At 36.5% G+C, this 18,837-nt stretch overlaps 1 protein-coding gene across 1 annotated transcript; it reads left to right on the forward strand.

Annotated features, from left to right (window-relative positions):
- Nucleotides 1–322: 322 nt before the first annotated feature.
- On the forward strand, nucleotides 323–18,185 carry LOC117402307 (E3 UFM1-protein ligase 1-like). Its single transcript, XM_034003329.3, has 19 exons — nucleotides 323–543; nucleotides 1,216–1,361; nucleotides 1,964–1,992; nucleotides 3,217–3,314; nucleotides 3,469–3,583; nucleotides 5,458–5,588; nucleotides 5,712–5,770; nucleotides 5,955–6,101; nucleotides 7,634–7,809; nucleotides 8,206–8,385; nucleotides 10,715–10,838; nucleotides 11,656–11,778; nucleotides 12,365–12,485; nucleotides 12,799–12,965; nucleotides 15,222–15,352; nucleotides 15,722–15,802; nucleotides 16,161–16,246; nucleotides 16,571–16,751; nucleotides 17,491–18,185. The coding sequence occupies exons 1-19, from the start codon at nucleotides 467–469 to the stop codon at nucleotides 17,704–17,706; spliced, it is 2,388 nt and encodes a 795-aa protein (XP_033859220.3). The 5' UTR covers nucleotides 323–466; the 3' UTR covers nucleotides 17,707–18,185.
- The last annotated feature ends 652 nt before the right edge of the window (nucleotides 18,186–18,837 follow it).

The raw sequence follows: 18,837 nt of genomic DNA on the forward strand, positions 1-18,837 counted from the left end.
CACGATACTCCTTTACTAAGTAAAAAGTAAAAATAAATAAATAAATAAATAAATAGTACAGCAGAGAATTCCAGGTACTTCAAATTTGTTGAGGTTTATTACTACTAAGTTGATTGGGGTTTAAAAACAAATATTACATACAGAGCGATTTATAATAACAATCATAATAATAATAATTAAAACATATGTTTAAGTGTTATATATTTTAAATAACACCGTAACTGCAGACGCTTTCAAATCTATCTGTTCAAGTATGCAGGGTTTAAAACACATTTTATTTTCAAACGCTTTTTTTTTTTTTTTTAGATTGTTAGTTTGATCCGCTGCACTTTCCGTTATACGCCATTTGTGGGTGACGTGTGTCTTATTTGTTTCTGCAGTCAACAAACCTGGTGTTTGTAAAACAGTTTTCACATTAATCAAATCAAATAATATAAATATACATTTAAAATAGTATCCTACAGTCATGGCTGCGGACTGGGAAGAAATCAGGCGTCTGGCTGCAGATTTTCAAAGAGCACAGTTTGCAGACACTGTGCAGCGGTAAATATTATATTATTGGCAGTACTGTCCGTACTTAAAATATGATTGTTTGGTTTTGTTTTTATTATTCTTTTTTGGACATTAAGTATTTAATACTATTTTTGGTAACTGGAAAGTATCTTGTTTTATGTTAGACTAAACTTCAAGCTACGTGAAAAAAAAAAAAAAAACGATGCAACGTTTGGGAAGCTGTTGACAACTGTCAAAGTCGTATTAATCGACAGTACTAACAAAAGATATATTAAATAATTGACATATAATTGATTTATTTTGGTCATCTGTCAACTAAATCACAAAAGTACCCGTTTACCAAGATATTCTTGTCGAAGTAACGCAATGAGTTTAGTAAAGTTCTAATAAAACTCAACATTTATCACTGTGCCTAGCTGACGCATCGTTATTTTGCGTAGTAAACATTTTGCCGTAGATACTAGTACGAAAAGTTATTGCAACGTACCAGTTATGCTTTTAGTGTTACATACTTGTATTAAAGACCAATCTACCACACACCTAAGTGAGGAAACCCGTGCTGTTGAATGAAATAACATTTGTCATAGCAGCTTTTTGTCACCTGAAATCAACCAGTAATTCAAATTGATTTACTGGTAAAAGTTTGCTGCACGAAGTAAATTATTATTATTATTATTATTATTATTATTATTATCTCAACAGGTTATCAGAACGAAACTGCATAGAAATAGTTGCAAAGCTTATTGCAGAAAAACAGATAGATGTGGTGCACACTCTGGATGGCAAGGAGTACATCACTCCATCACAGATCAGCAGGGAGATTCGTGATGAGCTTTATGTACATGGAGGTAGGTCATTAGAGCAGACTGCAGTTCTCTGACATTGTGCTTAATAGCTAATTATGTTTTATCATTTAGCTAAGTAATACAGGTATAACAACACTCTATATTTGAAAGAGCTTTGTTCTTTCAATGTCTTGGCAAAGGAAGTTAGTTTGAGATGACCTCAATTCAGATTATAGCTGCATTTGAAACAGATTATTTATAGATTGAATTACAAATCCCATCTTTCTAGTATTCAGTGATTATTTTTAAAGAGAGTAAATCCAGATTAGCGAATACAGACAATAAATCTGAAAGATGTGCTTGGTATAATTCCATTCTTAGGTAATGACAAAACATTTGAATAATGCAGCATCATCCAGAGTCTTACTGTATTTATATTGTAGTAAATAACTGGCAGTGTTCTTTCAATTGAAATTGTAATTTGTCTAATAGACTGTCATATTTTTCCCTTTTCCTTTTTTTCAAAATAACTTTCTTCAGTGTTTAAATGTTCCCGATCTTGGTGCTCTTTAAGGAAAATGTACTGTTTGAATATCCGCTGTATAAATGTGTCATAATTTTAAATCAGCTTCTTTTCTTTCTTTATTTTTCTTTTTTCTTTGAAGGTCGGGTGAATATTGTGGATCTACAGCAGGTTAGTGGTCATTTTAAGGACATCTTTATCCATTTACTACACTCAGAGGTCAAAAAATAAGTGTCTTTCAAATGAGGGCCACAATGCGTGTCCAACAGATTCTTTTGGTAGAAACAGATGTGTCTTGTTCCGTGTTCAGTTTTTCTGTGATTTGGGCTGCTGTAGCTCATCAGTGGGCTTGATGGTTTATGGCACTCTAGCACTTGAGTTTTCAGTGGTGGTTTTCAGCAGACATTGCATTTCCAGGAACACCGGTAGACTGTCTTGATGGACACTGTTGTCCATGCAGCCGCTGCGTTATAATGCCCCTTGTGAAGTTCCAGCAGTCCTCCTGGTTTCAAATCTTGTGTAGGTCTTCTAGACAACTCCAATCTTGGTGTGCCGTTCCATTCCAGGTTTTATCGATAGTATAAGGGTCTAATTGGAGCAATTTAATAAATAAGGACACAGACCTGGAATAGAAATGCTCAGGTTGCCCGGTCCTGGTCTAGTGTATCACATGACACTTCACATGATCGCATATATTTGCAGCCTAGGGAATTTTCTAATTTTACTTACACTCTCAATTTCTTTGGCCAGTCAGTGTATACGTCATTTTGTTGTGAATACAGTTATTTGCTATACAGTATATGTTTAGTGTTCTTGTTAAAGTACATAAAGCTAAAAAAAAATATTCCACTACATCTTGCCTAATGATTTCACTTTTTCAATGATACAATAGATTTTATATATATATATATATATATATATATATATATATATATATATATATATATATATATATATATATATATATACCAACACAATGTACCAACCACACCTTTAAGATATGTGCACTGCTGTCAGAGGTTACATTAACTGTCATTCTGGGAGTTTTATTAAAAGAACTCAGGACTCCCAAAAGTCTCACACTGGTTCTCCTTCTCATAACCTGTCTCTGCCTTTATATCACTCAATGTGTTTTCAAGGTCTCTGTGTTCCTTTATGTAATCTCTTGAGGTGGAATGCCCAAACTATGCTGGAAGTAAAGAAATGAGTGATCTGTATTCTTTTTTTTTTTTTTTGTTACTTATAGCTTTGAGAAAAATACCATTAAACATGAGATACAGGATTTCCATAACATATGCATCTTTTATACAGGAAATGTGAGACCTATCAAATGTAGTTTGAGTATACTTAAGTCTGCAGTAATTACATAGATAATACATGTTTTCTTTTACTTAGATTACAAATGTGGATCTAGTTCATGTTGAAAGCAGAGCCAGCGACATAGCCAAGTCAGACAAAAGTATCCAGCTGGTACTTGGGCAGCTAATTGATGAGTGAGTATTTGTGTGATCCTTTGGTATTGGAACACCTGAGTAAATATAATGTGTTTTATAATGGATCTGGACATATCAGATGCTACAATGTATTAATATCCCATGTATTCTTTTTGAAGTATTGCAGTATTAAGTGCTTGTGCTTAATAATTAGAAACTACCTGGACCAGCTAGCGGAAGAGGTGAATGACAGACTGCAGGAAGCAGGCCAGGTGACTATTGCTGAGCTCTGCAAGTCTTACGACCTCCCTGGAGATTTCTTGACAGAGGTGAGCACAAGTAGATTGTTTGTGTTGGTGTTTTCCTCTTAGAACCAATCATATTTTCAAACTCATAAAAGCTCCACTTGGCAATATAAAGTTTGGATATATTGGCATATAAAAGTATGGTTGGATATACTTTATAATTCTGTCGATTTTATTTTACTATGTGACAGTTTTACACATACACCGCAGAAAATTACATTTCTGTAAATTGGTTATCAATGGAAAATAGGAAAATGTTCCACTGATATGCAACAATATGTTTGACAGGTTTCCCCAATATGCAGCTCCCAGTTTGTAGAGGCACACACTCTCTTAAATGTATTTGTTCTAATAGAATTTGAAGTCAGACATCTACTGGAATTCTTTGCTTGATTGTCCTTGCTTTATGATATTTTAGGTGTAATTAAAAATTCTCCTTAAAGTGGAATGTGAATCTTGTCTCGCACTCTAATGTTATGTATGATTCTGTACTGTGAGGGGAAAAAAATCGTGATTGAATCAATCAATCTTTATTTTATGTAGCGCGTGTCATAGTGGACCACCATCACAAAACGCTTTACAAGATGCAGTAACAAGAAAATCCTTAATACTTTAAATACAAAGAAATGCATAATACATGATATACAGTAAAAAAAAAAACACAATGCATAATATATTAAATACAGTGGAAAATGCATGGTACATGATAGTAGCATAATACATGAAATAGTAGCAGCAACACAGCAGCTAATAGCAGATATCAGGCTTAAAGAGCATGGAAAGCAAGAGAGAACAGGTGGGTCTTGAGAGTTGATTTAAAGCGAGCGACGGTGGGGGCATCACGCACCCAAGCTGGGAGAGAGTTCCAGAGAGTCGGAGCCATGAAGTTAAACAAGCATTCTCCAAGTGTGGTGCAACCCTTTTCCTGGCACAATCTTGACATTGTTTCGTTATATTTGGTACCCACTGTATTCTACAATTCTGTCAATCGGGTTCCTTTCTGGATGGTGTCCTGTGAACATTGACCGTTCTATTGCCACATCGATTTAGCTCTGGCCATATCGGAGATACAAAGCACTAATTTTCAGACGTCTGTACACTTGGTACACAGTTGTATTCTACAATGCTTTCAATACAGTTCTTTTACAGATGGTGTCCAGTAGAAATTCGTTGCCACATTGTTTTCACCCCTGGACATACGAATGGCACATTTCTACTTGGGTAACTGTTCAGTCTGATGTAGTTATACCGAGACTGCTCTTCTGCATTAAGTCAATGTTTTAAATTACATTCTATGGCCACCAGATGGCATCACTAAGATGGGCTCTTTACACACCGATTCATATGTTTGTAGCCTTTCTGTCTTTGTGATAATCCTTTCTGTACTTTAAAACCAAGATTTGCTACAGTGACTGGTTCGTGGAAATAAATCAGGCATAGTGTTATTGACTCTTGTTTTGCAATGGAGTTTTTACTGGACACCAGCTCTACAGGAACTATTGTACTTGCTGATACATATATGTAGGGCAGCAGTGTGGAGTAGTGGTTAGGGCTCTGGACTCTTGACTGGAGGGTCGTGGGTTCAATCCCAGGTGGGGGGACACTGCTGCTGTACCCTTGAGCAAGGTACTTTACCTAGATTGCGCCAGTAAAAACCCTGTTAAATGGGTAATTATATGTAAAAATAATGTGATATCTTGTAACAATTGTAAGTCGCCCTGGATAAGGGCATCTGCTAAGAAATAAATAATAATAATAATATACTGTGTTTGATTAACATCCTTTCCTTATTTACAAATGCAGTGGACGCGGTTATGTTTCTGGATGTTCTTAGCCAATGTATACCATATAAAGCTGTTATCCATTTTAACTTTTATGCTTGATCCTTGTATATCTAGGCACTGTCTCAGCGTCTTGGCAGAATCATCCATGGCCAGATGGATCAGTATGACAGAGGGGTGATCTTCACTCAGGCATTTGTCTCTCGTCACAGAGCCCGGATACGTGGGCTTTTCAGTGCAATTACAAGGTAATGTACTAAACTGTGGTGGCAAAGTTAAAGGTGGTATTCCTTAGAATAGTGATAGGGGTATAAGTGTGGTTGTTTAATTAAAAACACAGTTGTTTCATTTAAAATGCTTTGTATTTGTAGACCGACCCCAGTGAGTAATCTGATTACACAATATGGATTTCAGGAACACCTATTATACTGTAAGTATTTATATATATATATATATATATATATATATATATATATATATATATATATATATATAACAAAGTATATATACGCTTATTCCGTATCTCTCATTTCTCTAATGAAACTGAGACTGATTAAAAAAAAAAAAAAAATGAAAAAAGCAAGGTTTCTTAAATTAATCTTGCCATTTCCCAGCGGTCCTGGAAGACTTTGTTAACAGTGGACGTCTTAAGGGATCTGTGGTTGGGGGCAGACAGGACAAGGCTGTCTACATCCCTGACATCTATTCAAAGACACAAAACAACTGGATCGATGCTTTCTTAAAGCAGAACGGTTATTTAGGTAACTGCTGTTCTTTGTTTATTTTATGCATTCAATTGAAAACGGCTATAAGAAACAACTTGTACTGTAGGAAAGTAAGTGATAAGTATACATATTCATATTTTAAACTCTCAGTCTCACTTTCAGTTAGCTGGGGTATATGTTTTGCCTTTTTCTAACACAAGTGCTATTGGACAGGATTATTGTCTAAAACATTTAAGTTTGACTTGGTCTTTTGGCTACGTGGCTAGAAAACAGAAATTAATCTTGTGTGCTAAATTCACACCCTGGTGGGAACATTTTTATCACAGTTCCGAAGTTAATTTATACAACTCAAATTGCCATTCCTTTCAAATTCTGCCAATGTTGCACAAGGGCATGTGATCTGGATTCACTGTGATGCCCATAAGAGAAAGTCTCTTTCTTTTGGTGAATGCTCCTGTGTAAAAGTTGAGAAATGTATTGTCATCTGATTTACCGTATTACTTCAAATTAACACCACCCTCGAATTAACGCCTCACTCAGATGTCAGCTTTTTAATGGACGTAATAGAATAAAGAAACGTAAAGTAATTTTTTTTCTACCCCTGCTCAAAAAATAAAGAAAGAAACATGCAACCCTGCCTATGTACATGACACCCCTGAAGAGACTGCAACCTCAATCCAGCATGCAGTACAAACTAATGTACACCCACCTTAGCGAGCAAGTGTTATTTTATAGTACAGTCCCAACAGACAACCCAAGATAAACTACTTACAGCACAGCAGTCCTTCACGTCCGTTTTTTCCAGCAGAGTTCAGTGCCAACACAGCAGGGGATAAAACACGGGCTGTCTGTTTACCTCGTCAGCTTGGATGGTGAAAACTTAAACTCAGAGGAACTTAGAGCTTTGCCGGTCACTCTAACCGCTACCCGAAAGCTGGCTGAAGATATCTTCTTGTAGGGGGTTTAGTTGTTTTGTTTTTTATTCAATTGGAATTTTACTCAGTCCTGTACAATTTATAAAAAAAAAAAAAAAAAAAAACTTGCTTACTATCTATGAGAAGATTTAGTTTTGGTTTCTCTTACAAAGAAATTACAAACAAGCAGGTAAATTACAGTGAGAAAAAAACAAAAAAAAAACGAGTAGGACATATTTTAGTTTTAACACAAATCAAACCGATATTTAGAGGTAATATTTTATAAATCTCTCCTCTTCTTGTCCAACCCCATAGCAACCAATGCACACTCCTGATTCGCTGGTACAGTACTCCCCTGACCTCCCAACTCTCACCTAATAGGCTCTCGTTAACTTTCAGTAAATGTACTGTATTCAAGCCCCAAAAACACACAAGAGTATAGTGCTGCAGATCGGAGTCACTCATGGCACCGTTTCTAAAATGCCTTAAATCATTTAATAAAATATTGCAGCGTTTGTAAAGCATAGTATTATTAATAAAGGCCGCCCTCGTATAATCGTAGCCCTCGTTTAAGGGCTATTTGAAGTAATACAGTATTTATTTTTTAGTGGCATGCCTGTAATTAAAAAGAAAATGCATGATCTTTACTTACAGAATTTGATGCACTGACTAGGTTAGGAATTCCTGACCCCACAAGTTACATAAAGAAAAGGTACAAATCAAGCAAACTGTTATTTCTGAGGGCTGCTTGTGTTGGCCAGAGCATTGTGGATCAAGTGGAGGCTTCTGTGGAGGAAGCAGTGAATTCAGGAACATGGACAGATGTGCAGGTAAGAACAAGACAGCATTCAGTAAACTGGAGTATATGGGTGAATTCAGTTGCTCTAAAGGGTGGTGGATCTAATTATTGCTATCATTTTAATAAGTAAAGATGGGAACCTGGGTTTTTAACTGTTTTTCTTAACAGATGACCCTATTGTCCCAGGTGGGAGTGTTTGATCTGTTTCTTTAGATCTATATCTAACTTACACCTTGACTTTGAGATAACAATGGAGTAATATGCAACTGGTCCTTTTACCTTTTGGTGTTGTATAGTATTTACTAAGAAGTAGAACGTCTGACCATTGCATCTGATCTTCAACAGTTGATCTCTTCTTTTTTCAGTTTATATCGGTATTAAAGCAGAATTATTGACCAGCCTATCTCTCCTTTTTGTTTTTTCATAGTCTATGTTGCCCAGCTGTCTTTCCTTGGAGGATACAGCAATTTTGCTCAATCAAGTTATGAGAACATCGAACATACAGTCTTCTGCCAGGACTTTCAGTGACACCATTGTCGTCAGTGAGAAGTTCATTAGTAGCTGTACTTCCCTTTTTGACCCGTTAATGCGTGGAAAGGCTGAAAAGGTATGTAATATATATATACACTACCGGTCAAAAGTTTTAGAACACCTCCATTTTTCCAGTTTTTATTGAGATTTTCCCAGTTTAATGTCTCAATGTACTCTGAAATAGCATAGAACAAATAAACAATTGGAGATAAAAAAGAAATCATGGAATCGTTTTGTTTAACAAAATTTAATCTAAATTTTTGACTCATCAAAGTAGCCACCTCTTGCAGATATAACAGCCGAACACACTCGTGGCATTCTTTCTACAATGGAAATCAAATATTGTTCGGAAAGTTCTTCCCAACACTGTTGCAGAAGTTCCCACAAATGTGTTGCACTTGTAGGTTGCTTTGCTTTCACCCTTCTGTCCAGTTCATCCCAAACCAGCTCGATGGGGTTTAAGTCTGGAGACTGTGCTGGCCATTCCATGATTTGAAGCCTACCGTCTTGTTCTTTTCTTCTAAGGTAGTTCTGACATAGCCTGGAGGTATGTTTTGGGTCATTATCTTGCTGTAGGATGAACCCCTGACCAACTAGGCGTATACCAGAGGGTATTGCATGGCGCTGCAAAATGCTGTGGTAGCAGTTTTGGTTCAGGGTGCCACTCACTCTGTGCAAGTCGCCGACTCTGGATCCAGCAAAAGAGCCCCAGACCATCACGCTTCCTCCATGTTTGACAGTTGGTGTCACACACCGAGGAACCATTCTTTCGCCTACTCGACGGCGTACAAAAACCCTGCGTGATGAACCGAAGATTTCAAATTTTGATTCATCGGTCCATAAGACCTTCTTCCAGTCTTCAGTAGTCCACTGACGGTGCTTCATGGCCCAGGCAAGCCTCTTTTTCTTATTTTGCCATCTTAGCAATGGCTTTCTTACTGCCACTCGACCTGTCAAACCTGCAGCTCGAAGTCTTCTCTTCACAGTTGAAACTGAGACTTGCTTACTTCGACCAGTGTTAAGCTGTGCTTGAAGCTGTTGTCCTGTGAGCCGCCTATCACGCAAGCTGTTGACTCTCAGAAACTTGTCTTCTGATTCTGTTGTGGCTTTGGGTCTGCCAGACCTCTTCCTGTCAGAGTTTCCTCCAGTTTCCAAGTGCCTTTTGATGGTGTAGGAAACTGTACTCACTGACACCTTGGCTTTCTTTGCAATTTCTCTAAAGGAAAGACCTACACTTTTAAGGGTTATAATGGTCTGTCTGTCTTCCTTTGTTAATTGCCTTTTTCTCGCCATTATGAGAGCAATATACTACTTCCTGCAGTACAATACTGTCCAAATAATGCTTAAGAGGGTGTAGTAACACAGTCTGTTCCAACACTGCTTTTATACAGACAGAGGGTTTGTAAGTAATCAACAAAAGTTGGGACACCTGTAGGAATTGTTAGCATCAACTTTCAAGGCTTAATTTACTTCCATTGCTGCAGAACAGCTGTAAGTTGTTAACCCATTACTTGTTCCCTGAAAAAGGCCTTTTTTATAACTCTGAAATGTACATTTTTTTCAGTTTTTGGTAACCTAAACATTTTTTTTTTAACCTCTGGCAGTTTACCGCTTACCTTTGTACCATTTCAGGTTATTCACTGGACTTGAACTGCTTAAATTTCAATAAAAACTGGAAAAATGGGGGTGTTCTAAAACTTTTGACCGGTAGTGTGTGTATATATATATATATATATATATATATATACAAAAAAAATTCTAATAAAATGTATTGTTTTCCTTATTGTTATTTTTTTATAATATATCTATTAACATTACTGTTGAAATGCACCTTCTTTGCTGCAGTTTAAGGATGAAAGGGTTGAACTTTTAAGAGAAGGGTGCATAAACATCTTGGGGTTTTAAATATTTCAATATATTTTGTATTTTATGAATACTGATTAACATCTATCATTAAAAGTGTTGTGTTATTACTTCTTAATGTGGGTTATATAATATCAACCTTATGCAAATTGTGCTGGAATTCATTGAAAGCCCTTTAAGCCTGAAGGTCAGTGGTGGAATATGTCTGCACGCTAATTTAACTTTCTAAGGTCGAGTTATTGTGACTTAATAAATTGCTGTCAAATAGAGAAACATTGTTTTAACAAAAAATCAATGCAATGCATGATTTTATGAACATATCTGTCAGTAGTTATTTCTGGCAGTGTCTTCAGTGTGATTTGATTCAATCCTTGAATGCATCCATCTTCATTTAGCAGCCATTAATGATGTTCCACTTGCTTACTTCCTTGCTGCATGGCATTAACTCTTACTGGTCAGTGGGTATATCCATCCTTATTGTTTATGGTACAGTGTGGATGCATTGGTTTAGTTTTATTAATTTAGGAACGGCTCTTTTTCAGGAAATAAAGAGCAATCCAGTGTTTTTGATCACTGAAGATGACCTTAAGCAAGCCTCTGTTGTAGTAGAAAATGCTGCGTTTTCTAAAAAGGATAAGCGGGATGAAAGAAAGAAGAAGGCATCAGGTGATGTATACTTTAACTTATCAGGACAGTTTTTTTTTTCACTTTGCTTGAGAACATTTCATTGGTTAAAATTGAGTGACAATCCAGCTATTTGTTATTAATCATACAGTGAGTTTTTAGTATTTTTTTTTTATATAACTTTGACCAGTTAATGATACTGACTTAAAATCATAAAGCCAGCATCATTATTGTGCTTTTGTAAGTGCAGTGATTTGAGTTTATGACTGAAAAAGCGTTTTTTTCCTTAATATTTATTTATTGCCCACATTCTGTTTTTATACATTTTTTAGAATAGATGAATGTTTGTTTTCGATATTTTCTATAAAAGCTTGTGGCTCTTGTATCTTGTAAACAACTTTTTTGAATTGATTTCATAATGTGAACATATCTTCATAGTGGTGAGGGAACAAAACACACACAGTTCTAGTGTTTCCCTCCAAATACAGTAACACCCACCCATTGGCTATTAATAGTTCTATGAGCATAATCATTTTGTAGTGATTTGCTGTGTTAAACACCCCTCTAGAAATTATTTAAACAAGTTTGTAAACAAATAAGGTGTAATTGCCCTCTCTTTTCAAAATCTGTATAGCCAACAGCCTAAAGAAATAGAATTTGAGAATTTACTGAATGAAATATACTTGCAAAATCCATGTAAAACAATACTCTGGGCTAATCCTTATTCAACAATGAGAAGCTGTTGGTTCAAATGAGAACTCTCCTTTTGTTGCATTATTGACAATGGTTCAGTGAAATGTGTTTCCCACTTGATTATTTGGGTCTGTTTTTTCTGTTTTAACTTTGTTTTTTTTGACAGAGGGTAGTGGAAGTGTAAAAGGCGGTGGTGGGGGAAACGCCAGAGAGATCCGAATCAGGAAAACCAAAAAGAAGGGAAGAAAGGATGATGACAGCGATGATGAGACAACTACCACCACTCAAAGTGAGTATCGAAAGCATTTACGTTTTTCTTATGCTTTGTATACGGTAATGAAAGCCAGCAGTATGTCTCATACTGTGAATTGTGAATATGTGTCCTTGCAAAAGTTAATATATATTATTTTCTTATGATATTTTTGACAATCATTCTACTGCAACTGGTGGGAACAGTTTGGTGCAATTTCTTTAAATATCCATTTTGGATATTTATAAGAGGTCTTAATATCCCACAAGTTACAAAACAGTTTTCTTCTAAATAAAGTGTGCAATGTAGCTGTTAGTAGCAGAAAACTGATTTTGTGAATGCATTATGTTTGAAAATGATGAAGGGGTTATAGCTAGTGAAATAATCCTATAAATGAATCGTTCACTTCCATTCGTTATGTAGGTCTCCCATGTGCACTTTAAAAAAAGATGGTTATAGTATGTTCATGATGTCTGGTACCATACAAGGGTAAAGCAAGATCTGTTTGCATGCCTTATTTTCAGCAAGGTCTTTTATGTAGACTACATCTAAGTCATGATCAAACAGTATTTTAGCTGCAAACGTTCTGTAATGTTATCAGCAACTGATTGTGCTTTTTTTAAAGATCGCAGTAAACAACAGGAAGTACCATTTATGACTCAAGGAGACATTGAAGAAGTGTTACAGAAGCATGTCCAAGACTGCCCTGAGGAGATGCTATCTGAACTCGCAGAGCACTTGATTAGGTAATGTTTCATTATTAACATACAGTTTCTAACTGTATTTACACTTGGTTGCAAATGTTGCATTAGCTTTGTTGCACAGAAAATGTTTTTTTGTTTTAATAATTTTATGAATAATTTGATGCAAAATATAACACTTTTATTATTTACACTATACATCCTTTACCTGCACAAACATCCACAATTAAGTATTTTACTTTCTATTCTGTTACAGAAAGTGTTGTGGAAATGTAGAAGAAAACAAAACCTTATGTACTACAATACTTTGGAACCTAATAAATCTGCTTTTAATTTAATACGAACTCCTGGTTTGCAGGCCGCTGACTAAAATGTACCAGGAGGTGGTTCGGTCGGTCTTCATGTCCTCCACCAGCTCCAGTACTGGGGCTAGCAGGAAACAGACTGTGAAAGACCTACAGGAGGAGATTACCAACCTCTTCAACAACATCAGGCTCTTCGAGAAAGGATCAAAACTTTTCTCAGGTAAGATTGGTCTAATTTTAAAACCACTGAAATCAGTGAATTATAAACTATTTTTAATTTTAAGATTAAATACTTTAAGGATAGGTTAATTTAGTGTTTCATGGTAAAGTGTTTCAAAAGCACTGTTCATTATGGCATGGGGTGTTCAGGTCAGGACTAAGGTGTGCAGAACTAGAACATCAGTAAGTTTAACAATCAATTTTCATCAGCTGAGTACTTGAGAACTGGGGTTCTTAAATAATAATAATAATAATAATAATAATAATAATAATAATAATAATATTTATTTCTTAGCAGACGCCCTTATCCAGGGCGACTTACAATTGTTACAAGATATCACATTATACATTATTTCACATTATACAGATGTCACATTATTTTACATACAATTACCCATTTATACAGTTGGGTTTTTACTGGAGCAATCTAGGTAAAGTACCTTGCTCAAGGGTACAGCAACAGTGTCCCCCACTGGGGATTGAACCCACAACCCACCGGTCAAGTGTCCAGAGCCCTAACCACTACTCCACACTGCTGCCCATTGGATATCGGCCTGTAATTAAGACTAGCAAGATTTTCTTTTTGTTTGATAACCCCAGTCACGTTTGGTATTTGAAAGTGAATTTAACCCATGTCTGGGCCAGGCGTATTATTAACTCCCCTGTGAAAATGAAAGGTCAGCTGTTGTCATTTGTCTTGTATTCCGGTTTGACCTCGCTTCACCCTCACTGCACATCAGATCCAATTGCAGACACGCAGACCTGTATCCATCTAAGTATCTAAGTATTTATGTAATTGTATTTAATCAGTACCATTCCTTCTAGAGCAGTGGTTCCCAACCTCTGGTCCGTGGATCCCTAGGGGTCCGTGAGGCCATCGGAGGGGCTCCGCAGGAAAACTAAATAAAAATAGCCTCACACCGGCAAGCCCCAAATTCACAACGCAGATCACCTTTGACAGAATAGCACTACCACTGGAGATGACAAGCTGCCTTGTGTGTTTTGAATTCATGATTTTGTTATGTTGTATTTGTGTCTTTTATAGTGAATGTTTCACGCTGGTGTCACGTAATGACTTGTAGAACTAAATAATACTTGGTTTTAGGGTTTTGATTTGCCAATTGATTATAAAAACTTGTATTCATAATTTTGTAAGTTGTGTTTACAGTGCTTTTTTGTTCGTTTTTTTTCATTGATGGGGGTATATTTTGCATAGCGACTGCAGTCTATTATTTGAATGCATTAAAATGCTCTCAGCGGAGGCATATATGAAATCACCTGAACAAAGTAAATTTACTTTTAGTACATTAGCTTGTGACTGTCAAACAAGTCATGAGCCACCACTGGTGTAGTATCAAGTGAAACCCTGCAACAGAGGCAGACTAAACGCAAAATGCAGAACTACAGCGATACATACTTGGGATGGGATTTACTTGGACCGGTAGTGAATGGGATCCGCAACCGCTATGTGTTGTATGTTACGAGGTGTTGTCAAACAAAAGTTTGAAGCCAGCTAGTCTTTGGCGACACTTAGAAACGAAACACAGTGACCCTGACTCAAAAACAAGTGGATTAGAAACCCATTTGTGAACGTTGACAGTGAAATGCACACACACTTGACATGAAAGGAGGAAGACAGCCTAACAGAGCTTTCGTGTGACAGCTCTTTAAAGTTTGTCTTCACACAATGAAATCTGATTGACTTCTGGTTACACGTTCAGTCTGAGTACCCGGAACTGAACTACCTGATGCCGTTTGCCACCATATACTCTTGTGAAAGGGGATTTTCTGCACTTGATGGGTTGACAAAGTACCAGAGTAGGCTGGATGTAGAACCAGGTGGTCCGCGAAGGTTCAGAAGGAGTCCGCACACCCAAAAAGGTTGGGAACCGCTGTTCTAGAGTGAAGTGTGCTATAGAAGATGAGCCATGACCTTAGCAGCTTTTCGTGCTTTGTCCCATACAATTACTGGCTAGTTACACATAAGCATTTTACTCCTGCTATAATACAGGTAAAAATAAAGGATAAAGACCTGGAAAAGCAGTGCATTCCCCCTTTGTAATGGAAAATGTAAAGCTGTTTAGCTACCACTCCAAACAATCATTTTATATGGCGATTATTACATTATCAGTCCTGCAATGCAGTGTAAACTATAAGGTCCATAACACCTAGATGTTAATTAAATTTATAAATGTATGTGTGGGTTACTTTAGAAAAAAAGAGTTACTGCACATTGTATATTTTGTTGTCTTTTCAGATGAAACACAAGCTAACATTGCAAAGCACGTGCTGAAGACAGTGTGCACAGATATAACCAACCTGCTCTTCAATTTCCTGGGTGCAGAGTTAATGATGGCTGTAGAAAACTACAATTCCATAACAAATGAGGTGTGGGGAGCACCATTTCATTACACACTTTCAATCAGTTTAAAATGATGAATGCAATTACTGTCACAGCTGTCTTGCTAATAGGGAACTGGCAAGATTAAAACCTCTGATTTATTTTTAGAGGACTAAGGGGGTGATTTGATCTACTTCTATACCCTTGTGGGATAGGCCACAGCTGGACTTTTTAAGAACACCAACCTCTTATCTATGGTTATCCCAGTATTGCCTCAGAGGATAAGAGTTTGATGCAGTCTGTTTGGATTCCCTGTAAAACCCTCAAACAATCCCAAACTTCAATTGAACTTTTGAAAAATCTTATTTTGTACACTTTTGTATGAATAATATCATGTCTAATCATTTATTTTTCAGGTCAGAATAAAAATTTTAGGAAAATTGCCAGAGGAAACTAAAGGCCCTCTGACTAAGCTTCATAATTCTCTCAATGCAAAAGTAAGTTTTTGATTATCTCATTTTGTCTGTTATTGTAAGTGTATACATGTTGTTATTCTTATAGAAATTACATTTGTTTATAGCAAAAATTACCCTGATCCACCCACCCTCTGAAAGACATTTTTCTGGGCATCGTCAGAGTACAATTTATGGAATAAACAATATTAAAATATTATTTTATCAGGACTATATTTAATCTTTTTGTAACAAGTTTTGCAACCACTGTTCTATTATAATTGTTTTCCTCGACTCATTTTACTTTGGATTTAAGTGGGTGTAGATAGCATATCAGAGTTTGTAGGGTTTTTATTATTACATTTTTAATGTAATGTTTTTTATTATTATTATTTATATTTAGAGCTTAGAAGAGTTTCTAACCAATTTGGATTCTGTAGCAGAGGTTTGTGGAATTATGCTAAAGAAAGGAGACAAAAAGAGAGAAAGGTAATTGTATTTGAATTGCCGCAGTAAGAATTTGAATTAGCTTGTATTTAATTTCGGTAGTTTGCCTTGTCAGATTTCCTCTAAATGGCAGGACTTTTTTATCTATCATTTTAATTTAAGGTTGTATAATATGACCTTCCCTGTGTCTTAGCCTCTAGGAAAGACTTGCGTTTTTCAATTGGATTCTACATTAAAAATTGTAATCACGATAATCCAATTACATTAAATGTGAATTATGGAGTTCAGTTGTAATTGGCATGATACTTGCCTCATATATATTGTTTAATTACCTGAAATGATACCTGTTCCTTTTTTATTTTGTAGACAAGCTCTCTTTCAGCATCGACAGGCTTTAATCGAGCAGTTAAAGGTGACTGAGGATCCTGCCCTGGTTCTGCATCTGACCAGCGTTCTCTTGTTCCAGTTCTCTACAAATTGCATGCTTCATGCACCAGGGCGATGTGTGCCTCAAATTATTTCAACCCTGAGTACCAGGATCCCAGAGGTATGCTTCGCAGTCACCTGTGTATTACCTTCCAAAGGATGACACACGTCAGGGTCTGTATACAGCTATGACCAAAAGTTCTGCATCACCGTATAGAATGAAACCTGCTGAATAATGTTACATTAATATATTGCATTACATACCGCTTAACGAAAAACTGATAACGATTAAAAAATGTGACATTTTCAAATCTAAAATGAAATACTGTACTACTATTATGGCTTCCGGTAGACTTTTGCGATATCATTTTGTAGTTATTTTGATTACATGATGTTAAATAAAAAATCTAAATTATGTTCATGTCGTGTTTTTTTTATTTAATTTCTATGTCTCAATCCTAAAATTCTAGGTGATGCAACACTTTTGCCCATAACTGTAGAAACGGATTAACCATTTTAGATAAGTGTTTGTCACATTTAGATGTTGTAGATTTCTATTATCCTATTCAACATATTGTGAATGTGACACCTGTTTTGGTGAACTATATCTTGATCTAAACTCATGGATATCACGTTTAATTGCCTACCTTGGCTTGGGACCCACATGGAGTGTTTGCATTGATCTTTGCACTTCTGCAGGTTATGGTAAAGTATCAGCTGGCTGTGCCACAGCAACCCCTGCTGGTGCTCAGTCCAGCCATATGGATCCCTAACGGGATAATGAAAGTTTGGATTGAGTTATTATTAAAAGGTATTGACATATCGAAAATGCTTTTAAATGAATGTCTGTTCTACTCTAGGATCAGCACAAGCTTCTGTCGAAGTATCAAGGTCTGGTTGTGAAGCAGCTCGTGGGCCAGAACCGGAAGGCCAGCCAGACAGGAGAGGACTCTGAGGAGAAGCAGCAGGCTGAGGAAGATACCCCAGATGCAGTTCGGAAAGAGCTGCTCTCACTGACCTCAGAAGTAAAGGACCTTGCCCTGAGACCAAGGAAAATATCTTTAACTGAGGAATGAACTGGTTCCATATTTCAAATATAAATTAATAAATCCATGCCCATTAATTAAAAGATTATGCAGCGCCCACATGGAATTAACTTGCCCTCTCTCTGGTATCTACTGTACTGTATGTTACATATTTAAAAGGTTCACATTTTGTTATAATTTTACAGTAAACGCCCCCAGGTCTGCTGGTATAATAATGGCAGTATCATGTGTGTGTTTCTGGCATATACCAGTAGCATAAATTGCAAAACATTATAAAGCTTTACTTATGATAGGGATCCAGCAAATCTGTAGAAAAAGATTGTGTTCTTTTTAAATTAATTTAAAGAAATTGACCAACCAGACTTTAAGGTTGTTTTTCTTAACCCATATCGCGACTAACCTTGTTTTCTGAACTTTTCTGTAACCTAGTATTATATAAAACCTATTCTGAGCTTCAGATTCTCAAAATGTATTTTTTGTTTTTGTTTTAATTAAATGATTGACAGCAATTGTGTGTTTTGCTTTTCATCAAAGTTGTTTTAAATCCAGTCATTCTTTTATCAAAGCATATTCTAACACAATGTTTCTCAAATGCGGCCACCAGTGGGATTCTGTATGGCCACAGCAGCCCCCCAGCTATCTGGCCTTCATTCAGCGCAGGTCATGCTGCTTGCATTCTGATCCCTCATTACTACTTCTGTTACTGTTAGCTGCTATTGGCCAGCATTAATGTCAGTATAATGACTGCATGTTGATTGGCCACCACTGGTGTAGTATCAAGTGAAACCCTGCAACAGAGGCAGACTAAACGCAAAATGCAGAACTACAGCGATACATACTTGGGATGGGATTTACTTGGACCGGTAGTGAATAGGATCCGCAACCGCTATGTGTTGTCAAACAAAAGTTTGAAGCCAGCTAGTCTTTGGCGACACTTAGAAACGAAACACAGTGACCCTGACTCAAAAACAAGTGGATTAGAAACCCATTTGTGAACGTTGACAGTGAAATGCACACACACTTGACATGAAAGGCGGAAGACAGCCTAACAGAGCGACAGTGTGACAACTCTTTAAAGTTTGTCTTCACACAATGAAATCTGATTGACTTCTGGTTACACATTCAGTCTGAGTACCCGGAACTGAACTACCTGATGCCGTT

This window comes from Acipenser ruthenus, chromosome 5 (genome assembly GCF_902713425.1).
Source record: "Acipenser ruthenus chromosome 5, fAciRut3.2 maternal haplotype, whole genome shotgun sequence".
In the NCBI taxonomy this organism is placed as follows: domain Eukaryota; kingdom Metazoa; phylum Chordata; class Actinopteri; order Acipenseriformes; family Acipenseridae; genus Acipenser; species Acipenser ruthenus.

Coding starts and splice junctions, on each gene's coding strand:
- LOC117402307 (XM_034003329.3), top strand. CDS start 467: ATGGCTGCGGACTGGGAAGAAATCAGGCGTCTGGCTGCAGATTTTCAA. Junction 3,584..5,457: donor CTGGAGATTTCTTGACAGAG/GTGAGCACAAGT, acceptor TTGTATATCTAG/GCACTGTCTCAGCGTCTTGG. Junction 12,486..12,798: donor CTCGCAGAGCACTTGATTAG/GTAATGTTTCAT, acceptor CCTGGTTTGCAG/GCCGCTGACTAAAATGTACC.